The 23,222-nt window shown below is 37.5% G+C and overlaps 1 protein-coding gene across 18 annotated transcripts in view; it reads right to left on the bottom strand.

The window, feature by feature from the left end:
• The window catches only part of CPEB3 (cytoplasmic polyadenylation element binding protein 3), a 187,054-nt gene that overhangs the window by 156,032 nt on the left and 7,800 nt on the right, over nt 1–23,222 (bottom strand). For 8 of the 18 annotated variants that reach the window (XM_043519725.1, XM_043519728.1, XM_038410924.2 and 5 more), the window contains exon 2: nt 16,768–17,672. In XM_043519725.1, the coding sequence (XP_043375660.1) occupies nt 16,768–17,661 (894 nt within the window). In that variant the 5' untranslated portion in view covers nt 17,662–17,672. Of the gene's footprint in view, nt 1–16,767; nt 17,673–17,898; nt 18,145–20,229; nt 20,591–23,222 lie in introns of those variants that run through there. The other 10 variants (XM_038410923.2, XM_038410927.2, XM_038410929.2 and 7 more) reach the window with 5 other exon arrangements.

Raw genomic sequence — 23,222 nt, 5'->3', positions numbered from 1 at the left:
CAAATGTCCAAAGATTCTGGAATATCAAAGATTCCATTTAGAGGGAGATAGAAAGGAAAGGCTAATACAACATACTGAGAATCCATTCTTATAGAACACAGTTTTGGGTTTTTTGGGGGTGGGACGGGAAGAGTCAGTCTTGTTTTGTTTTTAAAGAGATAATAATTGTCCCTACATGTATTATATGCAAGCAAATTCATTTCAGAGCAAACTCCAAATGCACAATAGGGAATTTACCCTGTGTGAGTGTTCCAATTACTCCACTCATGGAAAAGCTCCAGTTAGTAGTGGATTTTAATTTAACACTTCAAGTAAGAAGCTGTTTGCTGAATGGCTGGGCATACTCATATTCATTATTACTTTTCAAAACAAAATTTAGAGGGCACATGGGAGGGCAGAGGGAAGAGTTGGCAAGTACAAACATGAGTGATGAGAGTTATACAAGTTGTCTCAAGCAAAAAATTGCCTAGAATACCACACTATGTTTTGAACACTGGACAGTACTGAATACTGCACAGTACTTGACACTGGTGCTTCCTCTTAGACTAGAAAAAGCCACTGAAGTTTCTAAACCCTAAGTATCACAGCATATTGTGAATTAAATTGACAGGAGTAGTTTAGAAATCCTGTATAAAGTGTACAAGATATATAAAGGTCTGGGCAATGCCAAAGCAATGCAGAAGATAAAATTGTATGTTAAACATATATATTTCATGTCTGGTTAATAAAGGCAACTATTAAAATAGTATACTTGGATTTTTCCAAGGCATTTGACTTAGTACCACATGACATTTTGATTAAAAATGTTGCATTATATGGAACTAATAGGGCACATATTAGATGGATTAAAAACTGGCCTACTGACATCACAAAATATAGCTGTTACTGGGGAAATATCAAGAAGCCAGACCATTTCTAGCGGAGTCCCCCCTGCATCAGTTCTTGGTCTAATGCTATTCAGAATTTCTGTGAACTAGACAATATAAAATCTTTGCTGGAAAAGTTTGCAAATGACACAAAGATTGGAGAAGTAGTAAGTAATGAGGAGGACAGGTCATTGTTAAAAAAATGTAACAAAATGCATTTTAATATAGCCAAACACAAAGTAATACATCTGGGAACTGAAAATGCAGACTATAACTACAGGATGGGAGACTCTACTTTGGAAAGTAGTGTCAGGGAAGAACTTTGGGGTTATTGTAGACAATTGCCTTAACATGAGCTCTCAGTCCAATGCTATGGCAAAAAGGGATAATGCAATCCTTGGATGTATAAAAAGGGAATATCAAGCAGAAGTAGAGCAATAATTTTGCCTCTATACACAGCATTACCAGACCACAATTAGAATACTGTGCCCATACTTCAAGAAGGCTGATGAAATGCTTGAAAGAGTTCAAAAGAAGGGCCACAAAAATTTCATCAAGGGGCTGGAAAAGCAAGCCTTGTGATTCAAGTCTTAAGGAATTCAAACCATTCATCTTATTGAAGAGACGGTTGAGAGGTGATTTGATCACTGTGCATAGGGAATCACACATGGAAAAGATATCTGACAACAGGGGGCAGGGTTTTCAATCTTCCAGACAAATAAGATTTAATGACAGGACGTTGAAATTTGACAAATTCAACCATGAAATGTAATGTCCAAGCAGTGAGGATAATTAAACATTGAAACAGCTTACCAGGAAAGGTGGTTTACTAGCCATCACATGGAGTTTCTAAAATAAAATTAGCTGTCTTTCCAAAATATATGCTTTAATCCAGTTTCTGGCAGAAATTCTACAGCTTATGTGTCCTTCCAGCCTTTAAGTCTGTGAATCTAGGAATCCTCCTGTTGATTCTCTTTCTTCATGGGTAATGGGGAGAACAGGATTGCCTGCATTGCCCTCAACATGCCCATAACACTTGCAGCTCTGCATTAAGACAATGACTACAATCAAATCACCTGCACAGATTAGGAAGTATTTTTTCCCCTGATGTACCATTGGTCAGCTGTATTCTGGGGAGATTTTTCACCTTCCTCTGAAGCATCAGAAATTGGCAACTGCTGCAGATGGGATATTGGACAGTGCATCTAGGTGGCAGAGAATCTTTCTTAGTTGCCTGTCTGGTGTGTCTTGCTCAAATGCTCAGAGTCAAACTGATCACCAAATTTGGGGTGAGGAACAAGTTTTCCCCAGATCAGATTGGGAGGGATCTTTGGGGGTTTTCACCTTCCTCTGCAGGATTACCTACCACGATATCTGGGCATATTTCACCTAATCAATTCCATGGCATTGCAAGGGTCTCAGACATTGGTGGCACCTTTGTCTCTCCTGTTCTCTGCTTTAGGGATAACAGTTTAGTCTTCCGAGAACTGAAAAGATTTAGTCTAACTAAAGTTATCGGGCTCAATATAGGGGTTTCTCAGTGAAATTTAATGACCACCTTGTCAGACTTCCTTTACATCACTGATCTAATAGCCCCTTCTGTCCTTAAAATATTTTTCATAGATTTTTGTCACACTTTAATGCTAAAAAGTTAAACATATAACTTTTTTTAAATAGATATAAGCATGCGGCAGACATGAGTCGTATGTGTTACTAAGGTTACTAAACCCAGTATATGGTATTATACTTGGTTATAAGCCATCTGCTGGATTGTAACAATTGACTAATGTATTAACCATTTATTAACCCTTTACAAATGTACCCTTAATATAAAGTATGACCTTTATATTACACAGTAGAAACCCTATCCATTCAAATACATTAACTTTATAAAGGCTTCTAATGAAGTCTTCCATCTCAAAGTAAATACTATATTAAAAGGATCTCTTTGAGAAAGTTCCAAGTATTACAAAAATTGAAATCTTTTAAACAAATAAAAAAACCCACTTACGAAACCAGGGAGGCACAGCTTGATTTAAACATACTGAGACAAGAGGTTCCTAAACCGTAGCCTGTGGACTGCTGGCAGTCAATTAAACACTCAATCATGGTTTGCAGAGAGCTGACTGATCACATGGTGCAGACTATCCACTTTACTTCCAGCTGCTCAATTGTATTAGAAGACAGCTAAAATACATATGTGAGGAAGGGTAATTTTCTGTATTATTTTTATGATTCCTATGTACATCTCAGTTTCCCTCTGTACTTTGTATTGCTACCCAATGGTTGCAGAAGGGATAAATCTGCTTTTGGGGCAGAGCAAGAGACATGAAGTGTTGTGTAACTATCTGGGGTGGAACAAATGAGTCATTAAAGGACAGGCTGAAACCAAACAATATCAATGGAGGATCTACAAAGAAAATGGGAGCCCCAAGGACTGAATTGACACCTAACAATGGAAAACTCTGACAGAGCATATGAACTCAGTATGGGTCTGCAAGAGTTGGACAATGGACTGAAAGGTGTCAGGTGGCCAAAATAAGAGTTGGCTGTTGGAGAGACAGAACTCTTACCTGGGCCTGACTGACAGCGTGACAGAATCTGAATCAGAAATGGATTCCATAGCACCTTGGCTGGCTAACTGCATGGCTTGGCCAGTATAGATTACGTCTTAACACCTTTGCTTCTCTAAGCTAACTTAAGGACTTCCAGATGCTGTGTTCCAGTTGACTAATAAATCCTGCTCTGTTTTGAAAAGGCTGCCTGGTGTCACTGAAAATATTTCCTGATGTACATTGGTCCCTGAAGAGTGTAAAAGTCTCCAATCAGTAATCTAGGCAACTTATTTAAAACAATACTTTTCATACTGGTCACCTATTGTGCATCTCATTTTCTGGATGCCCAGCTTGAGATCCTGGGATCTGATTTGCAGAAGTTCTGAACACTCACAACTGCAACTGAAGTCAATGTCACTTGTCCTTGAATATATGAAGTGCTATATAATGCCAAGTACTCTGAAAAAAAAAAATCAAGTCCTAGGTGTCTTAATTGGGCACCCAAAATTTGTGTATGCTTTTGACTTTAAGCTCTTTATGCTTCAGCTTCCCATGTGTAAAATGAAGATAATACCCCTCCTCCACCCATCACCACCATCTCACAGGGGTATTGTGAAGATGAATTCATTAATGTCTGTGAAGTACTTGGAAACTATAGCGATGAACATCATCGAAAAGCCCAAATAAGAATGAAACTTATAATTCTGTCCTTCATAGCAGTTTGAATGATGTGCAGTGAATAAGGCCTGGGGCCACATGCTGAACAACGAGAAGAAAACAATTGAATAGCTGCTCATTAATTGACCACCATCCATCTTACACATTGAATGAGGAAAAAATAGAATGTGATCATCTAATTAAAGACAACCACAATACATATGTAGAAGGTGGCTACATTAATGTTGCACAGGCAACCTTATTTTAGAATTTCCTAACTTTTGAGTGCTTGATTTTGCAACCTTAATAAATGTTCTTTCAATATATTTTGTGTGTGTGTGTGCAATATTTGTATAACTGAGAATAAGAACTTGCTAAATTATAACGGGACAATTGCTGAAAGGGAATCTTCAGAACTATCAGGCAGCAATAATTATGGAAATATAGATTTGTCCTTTGATCTCATAACAAAAAAAAAAAAAAGGAAGATATATGGCCCTAAACATGAAAGGCTTGATCAAATTCACAAAAGCTAATTTTTTTTTAAATTAAGATATGCCTATACATGAAAGTTTGAAATTTCAGGAAATTCAGAAGACTAAATAAGTAGTGTCAACATTAAGAAGTCAACCTCTTCCTGTTCTGATGTGCAGTACTAGGTCAATGACAACTCTAGGAGGCATTACATCAAAATGAACAATTTCAGGAGCACTACCGCAACTGACAACACTGACTGACAGACATAGTGGCAACTTTTCTGTGAGAAATGCTTCCAGAGTCACTGCTTCCCAAAATAATACTAAAGAGAGCAGCTGTAAGTACTAGAGTTATATGTTGTATCTATCTAGCAACAGGGGACTGTGGAGTGTAACAGTTATTTGCCTACTTTAATTTTTCATATCTTGAAATTCACAAATTTTTAAAATAAGTTTTTATCTTATTTTTACAGTTGTCTGCATTTCTCCTCTTTACAAATAGCAAAAATGTTTTCCTATTCCAGTTTTGAAAAATGAAATGTTATACTGAAAACAAATTATACAAGTCAGCAGTGAGAACCAATTGCATGTGTAATTTACACATTTAATAATCTACTTTTCTTCCTACACTCACACTAGACACAATCCTAGATACTTAGTAGTATAAACTAATAATAAAAAAGTGACAAAATACACACAATGTGTTAAATTCATCCTTGGTATCACAAAACAACAAATAGACGACAAATGCACCATTGGACCAATAACCTGTTCAGAATATTTTTATAAATGGAGCTACTTGCAAATATTTTGTTTTGAAAATTAACACTTACTAGAAATAGTTCTTGGACCAGTAAAATATAGGCTCTAACTTCCTTTTAGCATTTGATTAAAATTTGTTTCCTCAACAGAACCATTTTATTTATGACAGACATGTTTATTCAGACCAATTACAGAGTCTGCCAAGTCACATGCTGCCACTGTATGAAAGTCTCTCTCCAAGTTCACATCTTACTCCAGAGGGACTCTGTGGTTATTTTCATTTAATCACAGCCTACTGAGTTCTAACTTGCAAGAAGACTAGAAGTTCCATCTCAATCTCTTCAAGATCAGCCAACAGTAGATTTGGTAATAGAAAGAAAAACAGCACTATATTAGCATTTCTTTCAAACATATTGGTTCCCCAGCAGCTCCTGGTTTCCAAGATAACAGCAGCTGTCAAGCACATTTATCATCAGTTCTTAGCAAGGAAGTTCAAATCATTCAGAAGCGTAGAGAGGTTAAGTGGGTTTCAAATACAATGCACATCACATCTCTGCTCATTTACCTGCACAGGCCTACCAGCTGATTCCCGAGTGAAGTTGTAGGGTTTGGGTTTTTTTAACCTTACGAGTCTTAAAACAGTTTTTGGCCCAGCTATCTTAGATTGCTAGTACAACAGTTAAGCTACTCGTAGGGGATCAAGCTAACCACCCCTCTTGTTGGGCCTATGACAATGAGTTTTTGCAAAAGAATCCTAGGCTCTGAATTTGCTTCCCTCCTTGATTTACAAGAGCCCAGATAATGTGAGCTTCAGGATACAATGGAAGATCTAATCTTTTGCCACTAGGGCCTGAATGAGGCCTCGCATACACACAAGCATTGGATGAATCTGACTAAAATCTGTTTATAAATTGATATAGTTAAACTGGCACATACTGTGTGGACACATTTAATCTGTTTACAATTCATGTTGATTTAACTTAATTTGGTAACTAAAGTTGTGTTGTGTGAAGGCCTGAGGGGTTATGGGAGGCTGGATTTGCAAAATTTTGTAGAAGGTTTTTATTCCCCCCTCCCCCTTATACCATCTGTGGCTGTAGAGCTAGTTGGGCAGAGAGTTGTACTATTCTGAACAATAATATGCACGTTTTTTATTAATGTGCTTGGGGAAATAAGATAGGCACAATGAACAAATCTGAATAAACAGTCATTGATTATGTGTGGAGGCATAACCCAATACACTTGACCATCCTCCATGGCTCCATTTCATACTCACCAAAAACTTCAACAGTTCAGTAAATTATCTACCTTGCATTCACTCACCTACTTCTAGAGATTTAAAATAGTGCAGAGATTAGAAAGGTAAAGATCTATTGCCATAAGCATAAAATAGTATATTCCTGTCTCTGTAATGACTTTATTTAGACATTAAATCATATTTACAGATCTTTGTTGATGAGAGTTATGCATAGTAACCAATTCATGCCAAAAGTCACAAACGTTTTTGCCCTTCTATATAAATGTTATAACTGAAATATGGTCAACCAACCATATTAAAGAATATGGTTCAAAAGAATACAGAAGTTTTGAAGAGTAATTCTACCAATTATAGGCTACTATATTAACTAAAAATTATTATACACAGGCTTAAATTAAAAGGTTAAAAATAGAAAGGAAGTTGACAGTGGAAGTGACTAAATTCCAGCTCCCATCTTTGATGAAAATTAGATGTCTAAACAGCTTAGATAAAGTAGAAGTAATACGAGTTATTTCAATTTCATAACTAGTAAAATGCACTAAAACAGTGTAGTTTTAGACCAACTGCCATTTATATTATTGAAATTAGAGATTTTGATTTCTTGGAGAAAGAACAATCCAATTACCAACTAACTAGTTAGAGTTTCTCTGATGTTAGCATTGCTAAGAGTGGATAATTTGTAAAAATAAATAAATAAAATAAAAATGACAAAATACATTAAGATTTTTTGTATTAGCTGTTCCAATTACTAGTACCACTGACTAGAGAAGAGCCAATGCTAGATGTGTGGTCTGTAAACACTTGGGAAATTTTAGCTGTGGGAACAAAGTTAGTGGCCTAAATGACACCTTTAAAGTACAAGGACCACCTAGTTAACCGACATCACTTATGCTGAAAAACCATGGATTACGAAGCCACCTCCTCTATTTCCCTGGCCCTTACGAATTTTTTATTATTTATTTTGTTCCATTTCTTTTTATATATGCAAATTTTAAGTGTTCTTAGTTTTAATCATGTAATCTAGTCTTTGTCTTGGCAAATAATGCACATAAGTGCAAATAATTTCAATTATTCTTTCGGGACCCTTAAAATTTTGTATTTAAGTAGAGAGAGCATTCATGCACAGTGTCATGTTGAACTATGACCAAACCTTTGGCATTTTAGTGAATACACAAGATAGAATATTGTATATTAGTGAGGCTTTCTAAATACAGTATCTTGTAATGCCACTTCTGACATTCAGGAACTAGAGAAACTTGTATTAATTAGTCCTTCAGAAACTGGACATAGCTATGTCCTAAGCATTCATTTGTCCGACTGTCTGGAAGATGCCAGCATACTAAGGGGCTTAAGCAGAACCTATAACCAACATCATATGTACTGTACTATGTGGCACATTAAATCCAACCCCTGGAGCAAGATGCCCCTCCCCCCTTCAATTTATACAGTTTATAGAAACCTTCTCCCATGCATGAGGGGCAGTATGGGAGAAAGCATGAAAGCATTACTACATCTGCAAAATGAACTATTTATCCTCCTTCAACTCTCCCCTTAAAACTGTCCTTTGCCGCAAAGCCTTCAAAACACTTGACAACACAGACTACTGGTATGCTGACACTACAGTCTACCACACTGACCAATATTTGCTCATTGTTTCCTTGTACTCCCTTGATGGTGTCTGTGTTCATCTGTTGTCTCTTGTCTTACAACTTAGATTGTAAGCTATTTGGGGGCAGAGACTATCTTTCTGTTCTGTTTGTATAGTGCCTAGCACAATGTGGTCCTAGTTCATGACTGAGCCTCATAAGCACTAAGATAATATAAATAAATAAATAAAACAATAAGAAAATGGCAGGCAGAGAAGCTCAGTCACTAAAGGTAGAAGCATTTTGCTGGTTCATGCAGCACAAACAGGGATTTGTTGGGCAGCAAGTTGAAAAAGAGGAAAGTGTGATCATTTGCACTGCCAAATTATCACAGTACCCACACAATGAAAGATTTCCTGATAACTATTTACAAAGTCTAATTATACATGGTTTTCTTATCTCAAGAGATGTTTCAATGTTTTAAAAATCTGAAGCCAATAGTGAAATGTTCTATTATCATCATCGCGCTTATTATGGTATTGCCTAAGGGGCAACCAACGGTGAGGCCCCATTGTGCTCGGCACTGTACAGAGTAGTAAGCTGCTCTTTCCTCAAAGAGCTGATGATCTAAATAAATAGACGTGACAGACACCGGGTGGGGGAAGGGGTATAACATACAAGCAATGTGAATAAAGGGTAAACAGCAAAAGTCACGTTAGTTCCATGATTTATTTATTTAGTGGGTGGGTTTACTTCAGAGAGGAATCAGCTAAATGTAAAAAAACTGAAAGGAAGGAGAATCAGGGGACAGAACAAGGGAGAAGAGGGTAAGGAGGGTGAAGTGAAGCTGAGCTGTAGGACTGTGAGGGTGGGGGAGTGTTGGCACAAACAGCCACTTACCAAAGTCAGGGAAACTCAGTACTTTTTACAGTTTTGACTGGAATGACCGAAGGTGAAAAGGGTCCCTGCTTTGGCTGCTGCTGTTCCTACTGGCTGGAGTCTCTGGCTGGTTCCTGTCTGCAGTTTTCCCCTAAAACCACTTGAACAGAGAGGAGAGACACCACATGGATCCTCATGCCTCCAGAGTAGGTGTGTGTGTCTGCCTATGAATCCTGCAAGTTCTGGGTACTCCTCACTTGTGGAGCACCACCACCTGGGCTCCATTTTATCCCCTCCTTCTAGTGCAGCACTCCCTACTTATGGCTGCTCCTATTCCTACCAGCTGGAGTCTAGGGTGCTCACTAGTATTCCTTAGGTTCACAATGGGGGAAAGAAAAACAGCTTCTGATTCAAACTCCCCTGATTCTGCCAATAACATAAGGGTTGAATAGCAAGAGTGATTGAAGCTACTAAAAAACTATATTAGCAGCGCCCTTCATTTCATCAAATTTTTCATTCTTTCTACAGAAAGACACTGTTTTAGCATACTTGCATCTCATTTATAAAAAGATGCATTGTAACGGCATTCTAATAAATTCTAAACAGGTTCTTAGGCTGCTCTCATCACTGTAGTATCTGAGCACCTTCCAGTATTGTATTATGCAACATGACTACAAACTGTCATGTGTAGTTTATTCTTATTCTCATCCTCTCTCCAGAATAAAATTTGTGTGCATAGTGAAGTGTTTTGGATTGGTAGGTTTTTTTCCCCACTCCTTAAGTATGTGCTATGAGTTTATGTTTGAGAAAGCAAGATCGAAGAAGCATGCCTTGCATTAGGAGTATAAGGTGGTGAAGTTTGTGATGTCTTCATTTCTTGGGGAGTTCATTTCACAATTTTGGGCAACAATTTACTTACTTTAGTGATCTTGAACAAGTTCCTTTCTTTTGTTTCTTAATCCAAAACAAGGTATAAGACTTTTTTTTTCTGATAGTCCATTACAAGTTTGGAAAGACTACCTCAACTGGACTATAGAGAACAAAACTAGTCAGACAGCCTTAGCTCACCTTTGAAAGGTCACCATCAAAGTATATTAAATAAATTTAGCCACTTTTACCCCTTCCCCAAATTATTTGATAAAGAAATGCTTTCAAAATATGGCAACGTCACCCAATCCAACCAAGCGCAGAGTCACACAATACAAAGTCATTGTAGAACTTCACATTAGATACCACTGGCATTTGTTCCCTACTGGCATTGTATCCAGAAAGGAAAGGTGGACATCCTGTGTGAAAGGTGGATAGGACAGCTACTTTGCTAGCTCCTAAAAAATAGAAATGGTTACCATCCAGGCAGCTAGCTCACAATATCGTCTCCTTTTGTTATGCTACAAACTCTCCAGTACTCACCACCCATTCCTATTCCCATATCCACAAGTAGGGCTTCTAGCAACAAGCAGCCACGCATTGGAAGGGCAAGAGGATAAAGAGGGGGGGATAACTAGCATAACCTCCCTACAGAAGCAGGAACTGTCATTCTCTCTTAACTATTGAAAAAAGTCTTAATATAGCAGAATAAATCAAAGAGTTTAAGTGAATCAATTAAAAGTCTACCTTTATTAAATATCAAAAATAAATTGACTCACCCATAAGTACTTAGTGACCAAATGTTGATGCTTTCAAATAATAAATGGTGAAATAAGCTTGGGATAAGTGTTATGTGCAGAAGGCCACTAGATTTCACGGTTGCATGCAGAAGTTGTACAAGAATTCAGATATTAAACGTTAGAGTCTTAGGGCAAGTCTACACTATGGAGCTACATCGGCACTGCTGCACCGATCCAGCTGCGCCACTGTAGAGTGTCTAGTGAAGATGCGCTATGCTGACGGGCGAACGCTCTCCTGTCAGCATAATTACTCCACCTCTTTGAGAAGCATAAATTAGGTTGACGGGAGAGCAAGATAAATTAGATTGACTTAAGCTGCAGCGTAGACCTTCCTTTCATTGTATCAGCTCCTATGAACATTAGTCTTTGCAATTCTTTTTTAGTATACCAGTAATACATTTTCAGTAATTCTAAGAAATGCAGATATTAGAACACAATCAAATTAATTGTCTGACCCAAACAAGATAAAACCATTCACAATTTCTGAAGCCATTAGCTACAAATGGTATGGTAGCTTTACCTGTTGAACTAAAAAGATCATTAGGATGACAGGAAAAAAATATCACATTTTAATATTTCTAATCAGGTTACTCACCATGTAAATGAATAACTTATATTGGTAAGTATCTAACCCACCCAAGAGGGAAAATGGGATTGTACCACTCCTACAACCATTAAATGTTCCTTTAGTGTTTCAAGAAGTTGCACACACTCTGCTTTTATGTAGCTGGAATTCCAACTGCCCATACATTTCCATTTATTTCAGGTACTAATGGATTCCATGTAACCTGAAAGATCTAAAAACCCATTTCAAATCTTTCAATAATTTGCTGAACTAACATTTTATAACAATATATTTCATTGACCAACATGGCATCTACTGATTATAAAAAAAACAAAACAAAAACAAAAACGAACAAAAAAACCAGGAATATGAGAGTAATGCCAAACAAAATGGACCATTTTTTATAATAATTACACTTCCCATCTACAGCAGGTTGAATTTAGGATTTAAAAATAGATTTCAAACAAATATTTGTTATATCTGATTATATTAATCTTGCAAAATCTCCTTGATAACCTATGTTTTTAAATGCTGAATATTGTACAAAATTTTATTTCAAAGAAATAGGAATCTTGTAATTATTGTTACATATGAGAAAAATGTCTATATTCAAGAGTGCTTGTAAAAGACTGTATTGATGTCAGTAACTGCATAGCAAATCATACTTAATGTCGATCTACTAACCTCATATCAAAAAAATTATAACCCAGAATGTCAGATTTAGAACTATGAATTAAAGCTTAAAAAAATTACTTATGCAAATGGATTTACACCTACCCTAAAATTCCCCAAAAGGACAGTGACCCCGAATACTATATGAGAGAGACACTTAAAATCTAAACGAAAAGGAAAGGGATTTTTAATAGTTACTGCACTAATTAATGTTTCAGTTTTAACAAATGGGCTGTAGAAAATTGCATGGAATTCATTCCATATTGGAGATTTGGAAACATGAGAAATTTCTCAACGAGCACTCTCATTCCCAGTCATCCATCATTTTCTATATGATGACCTGTTTAAGTTACTGTAATACCAAGCAAGAAATACAATTACTGTACTAGGACAGTGAAATAACTAATTCATTACCTTATGAAAAAGGTTACATTTTAGCTGGTGTTCTCTTATTTTTAAGCTAGCAGAGTTTAGTTAGCAATGGTATTCTAGGGCTTGAAGACAAAATTATTCTATGCAGCATTTGTATTTCATGGATATATATTAAGAGCAACATAATGGTAGTTCAAAAAGCTACCAATATCTTAAAACATGAAGTACCTTATACATTTAAAAAGATTGATAGCAGCCTCTTAGCTTCTTAAAGAGCAGTCCATTAATCAGCAGGTGGAAAAGTTATTATGATAGAATTGTAACCATATTATAGTGTCTATTCCTTTGCCCTCCATTTCACTTTGGTAAGCAAAGACAGCACAACATATGGCAGAATATTTGCACCTATTAATGAGCTTCACTACTAAATATATATAAAAATGTTAATTTATGAATTTATAAATCCACTTTAATATTAAATATCAATTGCCAAAATTGAAGGTATTTTCCAAATTTAGTTGTTAAATTTGTATGTGTCCAATCCAATTCCCATTAAAAATCAGTGGGAAGACTCCCTATTGCCTCAACCTAACTAATCATTAATCCCCATGTAAATAATTATTGCAGTCTCTTTCTTCTAGCAAAAAGAAAAGGAGTATTTGTGGCACCTTAGAGACTAACAAATTTATTAGAGCATAAGCTTTCGTGAGCTACAGCTCACTTCATTGGATGCATACAAATGCATCCGATGAAGTGAGCTGTAGCTCACGAAAGCTTATGCTCTAATAAATTTGTTAGTCTCTAAGGTGCCACAAATACTCCTTTTCTTTTTGCGAATACAGACTAACACGGCTGCTACTCTGAAACCTTTCTTCTAGCAGTAATCCACAATAGTCTTTTAAGGTGGTATTTTAAAATCAAATATAAAAGCAGTAAATACATCACTAGTAGAAATCTCAGTAAAGCTGGATTTGATCAAAAACTGGAAAAACAATTAGATGCATGTGTATGTGTGTACACACACACACACACACACACACTGAGCAGAAGCAAAAAGTTATACATATATGTACTCAAAATGTAATGTGTAACTGTGTATTTTTACATGTATCAAAAGCACAATGAAGAAAGCAGCAGGGTCAGCAGAATATTTTGTATGCTGAAACTGCTCTACTTCTGAGAAATGACTCTTCCACTTGTTAAAATGATACTATTAAGTATTCTGACAATCAGCCCCTACCTCTTTGAATCCCTTCACTATCTTCAGCATATGTAAAAGTTCCCCATAGACCCTTTGTAGGCTCTATATATCTGTCCTCACCCTACGTCTGCTCATCTTCTCTTATTCGCTCATCTTATTTTCTGTGTTTTACCCAGTCCTGTTTCAATTGTTCCTTTTGTTTACTTCTTCTGCTTTCAGCTTTCCATATTTACAACAATGCCCCTTATGGTAGGAACAGCCTTCCTTGACAAGTATACCTTCTCCTTCAAGGCATCTTTTACTTGTCTCAATACTGGTCACAATTCAGATGTTGCCAGAACTCCTTTGACTTTTTAATCCTTCAGCTAGGTTGTCTGAAGGAAACTGAGTTCCTCTGAGCAGTGACCTTGTTCATAAAGTTTGTGAAGTGCAAGATACAGCAATGTGACTCAAATAAGTTGTTAGGCAAATATGGGTGTTTAAAACATTGCTTTATATGTTTTATTATGTTTAATGTGTTATATGTCTACGGTTTGAAAAATTTCAACACGGGGAAATTAAATGAGATAGTAAAAGTAGTTAACTAATGCACTCTAACATATTGATAGAGTGTTCAGGAAGATACCATTGTAATCAACAAAAAACCCCAAAATAATTAAGGTTAACAGACTGATGAACCTGCCAGAATTATTTGATAGTGCTAATAAGCAAACTTTCATGTGCCAACACATTGCCCAACTTTTCTAAGACAAAAATACCAGGCAACAAATGTTAAAATAGACTGTCACTACACTACAAAAAGGAAATTGAAATTTAATTAAACAAACAAAAACCAGACAATTGTCTATATAATCCATATTACGGTTACAAGACTCCTTCTTCAGCAAATTCTGTGTAGTAATCATGAAACAACTACTCAGAAACAGGAATAATAATTGTTAATCCAGGGGACTGCCTCAAGCAAAACTCAAGATTTTGTGTTATAAAATGTCATTGTGACAACTAGAAAATTTTTTGAGGCTCATATTTCACCTGGCCATAAAACTAGTCACTGGCATATATTTGTTTTTAGTTTAATAGGCCACTAGCGGGTTAAAATTCATGCTGAAGAAAGTAAATTTTTCTCACCTATGTTACAACACTTAGACTTTCAAAACTGAATTTTAAAAATCTAATTAACTTTTCACTGCATTTTGTCTTCTCCCTGTTTCTAAATGAGAAGCTAGTCAGTTTAATATATGGCATTTTCTAGTCATTTTCACATTTGGCATTCCTGCACTAGCACAATATTGCTTATGTCTGGGTTGAAAATACTACAGGAGAATGTATTTTTATAAAAGACACTTCCCATTAGAATTAACTAAAACCACAGAAATAGTGCCATTAGTCTTAGATTTTGTAGAATCTTATTTTTAGAGAACTCAAATATGGGTACCAGTTTGAATGCATCTACTAGTCACCTTTAGGAATAGCTAATGTCAATTAACCTTTTATGTTGTTCAGAACATGGCGATGTAACAGCTTCAGCAGGGAAAAGAAAGTCTCAAGAGTTGCTTATTCTTTGATGCTACAGAGAGAGTGACAGCAGCTCAATAAAACCTGTTCCTCCTCTACTGAGGGTAGCCAATAAGAAATTAGCAAGTCTTCCTGTAAACAGAATGAAGCAGCAAAATGAAGTCTCAAGGCTCACTTTAACACCCCTATTTGAATGGCAGAAAGTGCAAAGGAATGCACATTTCTTAGACTAGTAATAGCCGTTAAAGCTGATCAGCTTTTTTTTTTTTTACTTATTTCCTACATTTCCAAAACAAAATATCAATCTAAACATCATTCCTATTATTACCAGTAATATGTTAGGTTTCAGAGTAGCAGCCGTGTTAGTCTGTATTCGCAAAAAGAAAAGGAGTACTTGTGGCACCTTAGAGACTAACAAATTTATTTGAGCATAAGCTTTCGTGAGCTACAGTCACTGAATGCATCTGAAGAAGTGAGCTGTAGCTCACAAAAGCTTATGCTCAAATAAATTTGTTAGTCTCTAAGGTGCCACAAGTACTCCTTTTCTTTTTGAGTAATATGTTAAAGACTTAACACTTTGTAACTTCTGAGAAAGCCTCTCTAGAGCAAAAGCATACATATCACTTAATATTGCAAAATAGAAGCATTCCAGTTGACCTGAGACTGGAAATGATAACCGGCACAAAGGGGGATTCTTTTAATCTCATACAGATGCACGTGAGTGCCCCTACCCTAATTTATTCCACTTTAAAAAGGTATTTAGCACCTAGAAAAGCCTCACTCTTTAAAATTGCAAAGCTTCTATTTCCCTCAGTTTCGATTGTAATTTATCTGCCTTGTCATCTTACCAAACTGGTGAAGGACACTGCAGCTTTAAATATTTCAGGGCTATGTAGCTAGTAAATAGACTCCATTGCAATATGGCTCTGAAGGTCGTGTCCTATTGTCTCTTTTTCTCTGCAAATATACTGAACTGCATAACATGGTCTATTTTACAAAATAATAAATACTGCCCTACCATTTCTAAATCATGTCAATTTGATCAGAGCTCTTTATTAGAAAAAAAGAACAGATACAGCACTCCTTCTGTACACACCTATGCTGCCTCTAGATGCATCAGAAACCTACACCCCAGATGCAACACTGGATTACACATTTAATAAGTTTCAACATTTGATTGTATACATTATGTAAATACAGTTCTTCTTAAACTGCATCTCAACAATAAGTATTAACCTCTTTAATGGTGAAAAGTAATGAGCTGCATATCAGGTTCATAAGCATCTTTGTTTAAAATGATCCTTCTAGTTAGAAATCTGAAGCCTGCTATTATACACATTATTAGCCCCATATTCCTCACCATTTAACATCATAGGATTTTTGCAAATACTATACAAATTAAATACACACATTGATCATCCACAGGAATGGAATATAAAGTCTATAGAAACTATGTTCCCTGAAAGCAACCAGCTTTCTAATGTTAAAACCCCTTGCATTAATTTAAAAAAGTTAAATTAAAAGAAAAATAGGACTGTTGTCCATACTCAAGATTTTGGATCTGGGTGTGCAATTTCTGAGAGCGGCCAGTGCGATTTCAGAAAAGGTAAATACTATAAGCTATGAGGAAGGTGAAAATGATATGTTGCCTTCCAGATGATATATTGGTGCAGAGTGCACCTTAAAACAAAACATTGAGATCTGTCACCGGTGCAAAAGGTGCATTAAGACATTACCTGAAAAGGCAACAGACTGTTGCCATTGTCGGTCCTGAAAGCATTGTCCTCCATCCAGGATTTGGGGGTTAAGGGTGGAGCCCGTGGGAACTTCGGAGGGGCAATGACATTGCTGGAGAAAGGTTTTTTGAGGGGTGAAATAGGATTGAGGGGGGAGGGCACCCCAACCCCCACTCCTACCCCAACCCCCACTCCTACTGCCCTTCGAGGGTCCCTGCCAGCTTGCAACCCACCCCAGGGGTTGGAAGGTGTACTCCAGGCTGTGTTTTGGTGGTTATTCCAGCTGGAGGAGGAAGAGGAAGAGGCAGAGGAGGAAGACGGTTTGCTGGTCATAATGGGCTGATGGCTGTAAGCAGCATTTCTCTGAGCAAAAGGTGCCTGATTAGGACTCACAGGTGACCTCCTTTGCTGCTGCGGTTGGGCTTGCTGCTGCTGATGGTGGTGGTGCTGAGTCTGAGCTAGGCCGATCTGGGGAGAGAACGTGCCACCAAACACAGGGTTGACATGGTGAGGGAAATTCTGGAAAAGCATTGTGCCATTGACTGGGGTAATCCCTTGGAAAAAGCTATCATCCACTGTGTTTGTGGTCCCTGTAGACCAGGTGCTGCCGAAGGACGGAGACAAGGAGGTGCTGGGTGTAGGTTCCTGCTGAGGCTGGTGAAAACTCAAGCCAGGCAAGATGGGGGACTCCATCTGCATCTTCTCCTTGCTATTTGGGGCAGAAGTTGCTGTGCCGATACTAGTCACTGGGCTGCTGTCCTCAGGTTTAGATGTCTCTGATGAGATGGGTGTAGAAGGGGTTTCTGCTGCGTTTGGATCTTGCTGCTGCTGCCGCTGCTGCTGCTGCTGCTGGGGCTGGGCTTTGCTTTTGTCCATCAGTAAATCATCCTGCATGGTTTGTGCAGCTGAAACAGTGGGGGGGGGGGTAAGGGGGAAAACACAAAGACAGGTTATTATTCTCATTCATACCACTAGCCGCACTGCTTTGGTATTTCGCTTGCTAAAATCCCGTGCCATTGGTAGTTGCAAGGCAAAATCGTAATTCCCCCTCCTCCCCCATTTAGGAGTATGCAATGTTTAATCAGTGTGATCGTGCTAGATTGCCTTCAAATATATTTTAAGAGGCTTCACCCTTTCTGATGCCTTGATTCCTTTCAATCTAAATGAGAGATGTGCTTATAGGGCAGAGATATACAGCAATTTCGCCACGTCTCTTTTCTCTTACACCGGAACTCAGAGCTCTCACCCTGCAATGAGAAACTGATTCTGGTTCCTGTTTTTCCAAGCACCCTCCTCCTCCCCAGTTATTTGCATACGTCAATAAATACCGCTGCGTCCTTCAGCAAGGTTAAAAAGACACCAGCCTTTACTCTCCTCCACCCCCTTCCATACGAGGAGACCTTTAAAGGAGCAGGCTGCCCATTTCCCTTAATTAACAAACAGGTTTTCAATTATTCCATTTAACACCACAGAACATGCTCAGAATCTTGAGCTGATAATGGAAGGGGTTCTTAGCTACACAATCATTTACTGGCCTTTTCTTTCTTGACAGTTTACTGTTTGGTCAGATACATAAGCATCAACTCTGATTGAAAAACAAAACAAGGTTATATTTGCCTCTGACGACCTTAAGATTTTTCACTTCAGGGTTATTCTCCATAAAACAGGGGTTTTGCATCTTAGGACAGTCCCTTCCTTGTGTATATCTGATATACTCACTACAGATTTCAGAGTAGCAGCCGTGTTAGTCTGTATTCGCAAAAAGAAAAGGAGTACTTGTGGCACCTTAGAGACTAACAAATTTATTAGAGCATAAGCTTTCGTGAGCTACAGCTCATTTCATCGGATCCGATGAAATGAGCTGTAGCTCACGAAAGCTTATGCTCTAATAAATTTGTTAGTCTCTAAGGTGCCACAAGTACTCCTTTTCTTTTTGCGAATACAGACAGGACCATATACGTGAAATCTGCAGAATAAAATACTTTTAAGATCTCAGGCCAAAATTATAAGCAGATCTTGGAGATAGTATTTAATACTAAAATCTCTTACTTTCAAGACAAAATTAAAAAGTGGGGCAAATCAAAACATTTAATTTATACACACACACACACACACACACACACACACACACACTTTAAAAACCACCTTTCTTCCATCTGAAAGGGACTGAATGATTAAAGATGCAATTTACAAGTCAATCACTAAATATAATCAAGTTCAAACGTTATGAAATTACATTTATGTAGTGTGAGCAAGTCCTATACCTATTAGAAAGGTGGTAGTTATAAAATACATCAGGTCAAGAAATACAAATGTTAACCTTATTTTAAAGCTCGGTACCAGAGTAAGGTATATGCATTCGATACTCCTTGACCTCTGCAAGAAACAATCAGAGCAACCACCCCCAAATTTCGCAGATGTATATACAATTAAAGAGGCCACACACACAAAAAGTTCGTGACGATATTTTAAATACGCCTATTAATTTATGACTAATTTTAATCAAGTAACCATGTCAATAAAAGTAGGCATCTCTGAACACCTAAGCACATTTTTTAATTGTTCTAACCATATGGCGTTTGTATTTCTAAAAATCACTTGAATTTTAGATTGCTATTTAATTGCAGCAAAATAGTGTGATGCCAAATTAAACAGCTGGTTAGGAAGAGTGTCAAGGAGCGTGAAGACAAAGTTTAATTTCTTATATCAACCGTTTTTACATGATCCATGTCTTTCGTTTAAGATTGCACTTTCCATCTGGTTCAAACTCTATATTTTATTCACACAATATATACGTACACACACTTCTGCTTTAGAGATAACGACAGGACAGGTTCTGCTACCCGTTCCCTTACGCTTTCTGTTTATTTTATTCTCTATTCAAATAAGTAAATCCAACAATTATCACTTTAACAGTCTATATAATGAGACAGCATTAAGCCAAGTTCCTAGGAAGAAAGGAGTAAACTATTGCATCTGTATCACGCAGCTCTGCTGCTGCTGGTGGGGGTGCAGGAAACCTTTCCAGGCAGTTTAAAGCCGTACTGCAGCAAGCCACAATATCCCAGGCTTCGTGTAGCTTTCCATTAGCTGAATTTCTATCAAAATCATCATTACTGTTAGAACTACATAAAATTGCTGGGGATTCTATAGGAGAAAGGGAAAAAAAGATAACATCTATAATCCTTCCTTGCTTTCTGATGCACCCATTTAGAAAGTTATGTTTTACAAAAAACAATTGAAAGGTTAAAATCCTGCCTTCAATAAAGTGTACTTGATTCACTAACTCACCAAGTAATCGTACAGTGGCCACCCCACCAGTTGTTTCAAATACATATCTTGACTAAGTTATTTGTATATTAACTTTATCCTGAGGACAGTAATCCACATCTGTTTTCCATTACTCCTTAAAGGTTAAAATTTCAGCACAAATTCAACCCTCTTGTCAAGGTCAAGACCTACCTTTAATGAATGAAGCCAGTCTGAATGTAGAAACACTGGATAATAAATGACTTTGAAAGACGGGCCAACCAATGTCTAATATTGGACTAATATGCGGTGCCTCTTGATTATATGCTGGTATAAGTATTTGTGCAAATTTACAGTCCAGTACAGGAAATCTGTATCCCCATAACAATACCAGCTCCGTTCGTATGCAGTAACCCAAGCAGTCAATGCAGAAATTCTTAGGAACAGTTAGCTTTGAGTGTTCTGTATTTAAATATCAATACAATGACAGTATTTATTTTCTTCTTTCGGGTTTGCTATATAACAAATAGGCGACCGCTCTGGCAAGAGCACTTTGACAACTGCAAGCTTATGGCGCATGCTCACCCACGGAACTATGGGGATTGAAGTCTTTTCCTCATACGGCTATTGACTTCTGCATGTTGGGAGAACTACAGTCCTGAAAGGAGGCGAGATCAAATGCATCCATTCCCCAGGGGGAAGTGGTTGCAACCTGGATTACATTTAATATTAATGCAGCCCACAATCATTAGCTTTCAGAAGAAAAACTGGTGGGATACATTGATCTGGAAATAGAGATTACAATAAAAGCCTCCAGCAGTCTGACAGATGTATACATCAAGATAAAATAGATCAAATATACCTACCCAAAATAATAAATTAAATGCTAGTCACTAGCTAGTTAATTAAACTTCTAGTGCAAAATCACAACCTGACTTCCACTATGAAGAGATAAGACACTACTTTTTAATATTAGTTACAATATTTCTTAGCTGAAGTAAATGTTTTATATTGCAGTCACAATATTCTTGTTAAAATATAGTCTTACATCTGGGTATAACTTAACAGGTTTTATATGAGATTTTAAAAGTCAATTAAGATCAACATCTACATATTATGCTTACTTGTGCTATATAAATGCCCAAGGTAGTTTCCCACATGAGAAAGTCAATACCGAGTTTATGTTACTAGACAGCGTACCCTATCAATGCAAACTACAAAAAAAAGGGGGGGCGGGGTATTAAACAAGCAGTTAAGTAATTTAACACTCCATCTGCACATCAGTCAGCAGTTCCTCCTCCAAACCCTCCCTTCTACCAACCACATCTCTCCAGCTCCTCTTCAGAGATCAATATGCATCCTCAAACCATATTAATTGGTTATGTGTTCCGGTGTTTGGATTATTAATAGAACGCTGTTGTGACTTTCATAAAGTACATTCTGTGTAGTTCTGTATGTTGTATTTGTGTATAATTGAGATGTATCAGATTGGAAATGTGGGCCACAATATATTTTCCTATAGTGTCAGGAAAAGTTATATTAACATGTGATCAATGTTAATAATTAGTTTTCATTACAAAATTTAAATCTGGATTGTGTGAACATTAGTGCGTGAGGCTGCACACTGGTTGTTCATCAGAGGCTGGAGATATATGAGCAATAGTTGGAAGAAAGACAGTTGAAGCTAAGAAGGAGAAATAAGTGGAATTGTAGCTGAATTGTCAAGTGACTTAACTGCTTATTTCTTTGCTTTTACAGTTTGAGTTGGTGGGCTATGCAGTCTAGGAACTAAGTCAAAGCTGAAATGACCAGATTCTCAGCATTCTTTCCTAGACTCTTTGCTGCCACTCTGATTGCACAAATGGGCCAGGAAGCTGCTTTAATAGGGCATCTGAGGATTCTTTTGAACAGGGAATCTGACTAGCATAGAACTGGTTATATTGACTCTATGCCACTCCCTTATGCCACCCTACCATCAAATGGACAGAGTGCCAGGGCAGAAAAGGGTATGGCTGGACCAGTGTTACTGCCTCTAAGGAGGCTGTTCCAAGACAAAGCAAGAGCAAACTCGAGGGTGGTTTAACTTGCTCTGGGAGCTAAAATGGCTCCCTGCAACCTTGAACACTGAGGGAGCAGAGCCCTGACACACCTGACTGGGCCAAAACTTTTTTTGTCTCAATTTCCAAGCTTTTAAAATAATAATATACATGCTGCTATTCCCACAGATAGCAATCAGGATTTATCTGTATTATCCCTTGTAGCTCCCTGAATATCGGCAACAACTGCAATACATTATCTACCAATACACTTTCTTCTTCATCAGATACCTGGAGAGCTGCACTCCAATCCTCTTGTATCCTCCAATGGCCCCCATCAGCCCCTTACTGTCATCCCATCCACTGCATGTACCCCACCAAATCCCCATGAGAATAAAAGTTCAGAAGTGTGAAGTTCACTACATTTTGAACTCTTCAGGTGAAAGCCACCACTGCAGCTTCTAGCTCATGGAAATATTCCTAAATTGAAATAACTGATGTAATCTTCTCCAGTAGCCATGGAATGCTGTATTAGATATTTTGTAAGGATTCTCATTCAAAGTCCGATGTCAGGCAGCCCAGTCAACATACGTATGACCTGAAAGTGACAGCAAGTGCGTCACTGACTGCCTAATACGGGAGAGTTCTATTTTGGTCTATTGATCAGTGGCTGAATTGCTGTTCCATTTTGAAGGGGCAGCAGCCTAAACCCATTCAGGTATCCTTGATGACAGCTTCACTCTGCAGGTCAGCCGAGAAGATGGAGGAGGAGGATCTAGGCAACCTGAATATTATCTATGTCCCCTTCCCAAATACAGTAATCAGGAAAAGTGGGGAAAGCACACCATAATAAGACGACAGAATCTGGGTGCCGAAGGTCCTTCTCCTAATAAAAGGATCATTAGGGCGAAAAAATAAAGCTTTCTCCTACTAGAACTCTTTGGCAATTGGGAATAGGGAGGTCAGTTTAGAACTGCTCTCTCGAAACCATCAGTGGTTCAATTAATCAGGTGTCTGGCATTGGCTCATGTCAAATGATTCAAAGAAAGGTGTAACCCCAACAACTTGACATCATTTTGCAATATTTTATTATGAGAAAAGTGCCTTCTTGATATCAGTCCGTTTATACCTTGTATTTCATGCAGTTTATTCCCACATTTTGTAATTTGA

The sequence above is a fragment of the Dermochelys coriacea genome, chromosome 7 (assembly GCF_009764565.3).
Source record: "Dermochelys coriacea isolate rDerCor1 chromosome 7, rDerCor1.pri.v4, whole genome shotgun sequence".
Taxonomy (NCBI): Eukaryota; Metazoa; Chordata; order Testudines; family Dermochelyidae; genus Dermochelys; species Dermochelys coriacea.
This window is presented reverse-complemented; position numbering and strand designations above follow the sequence as displayed.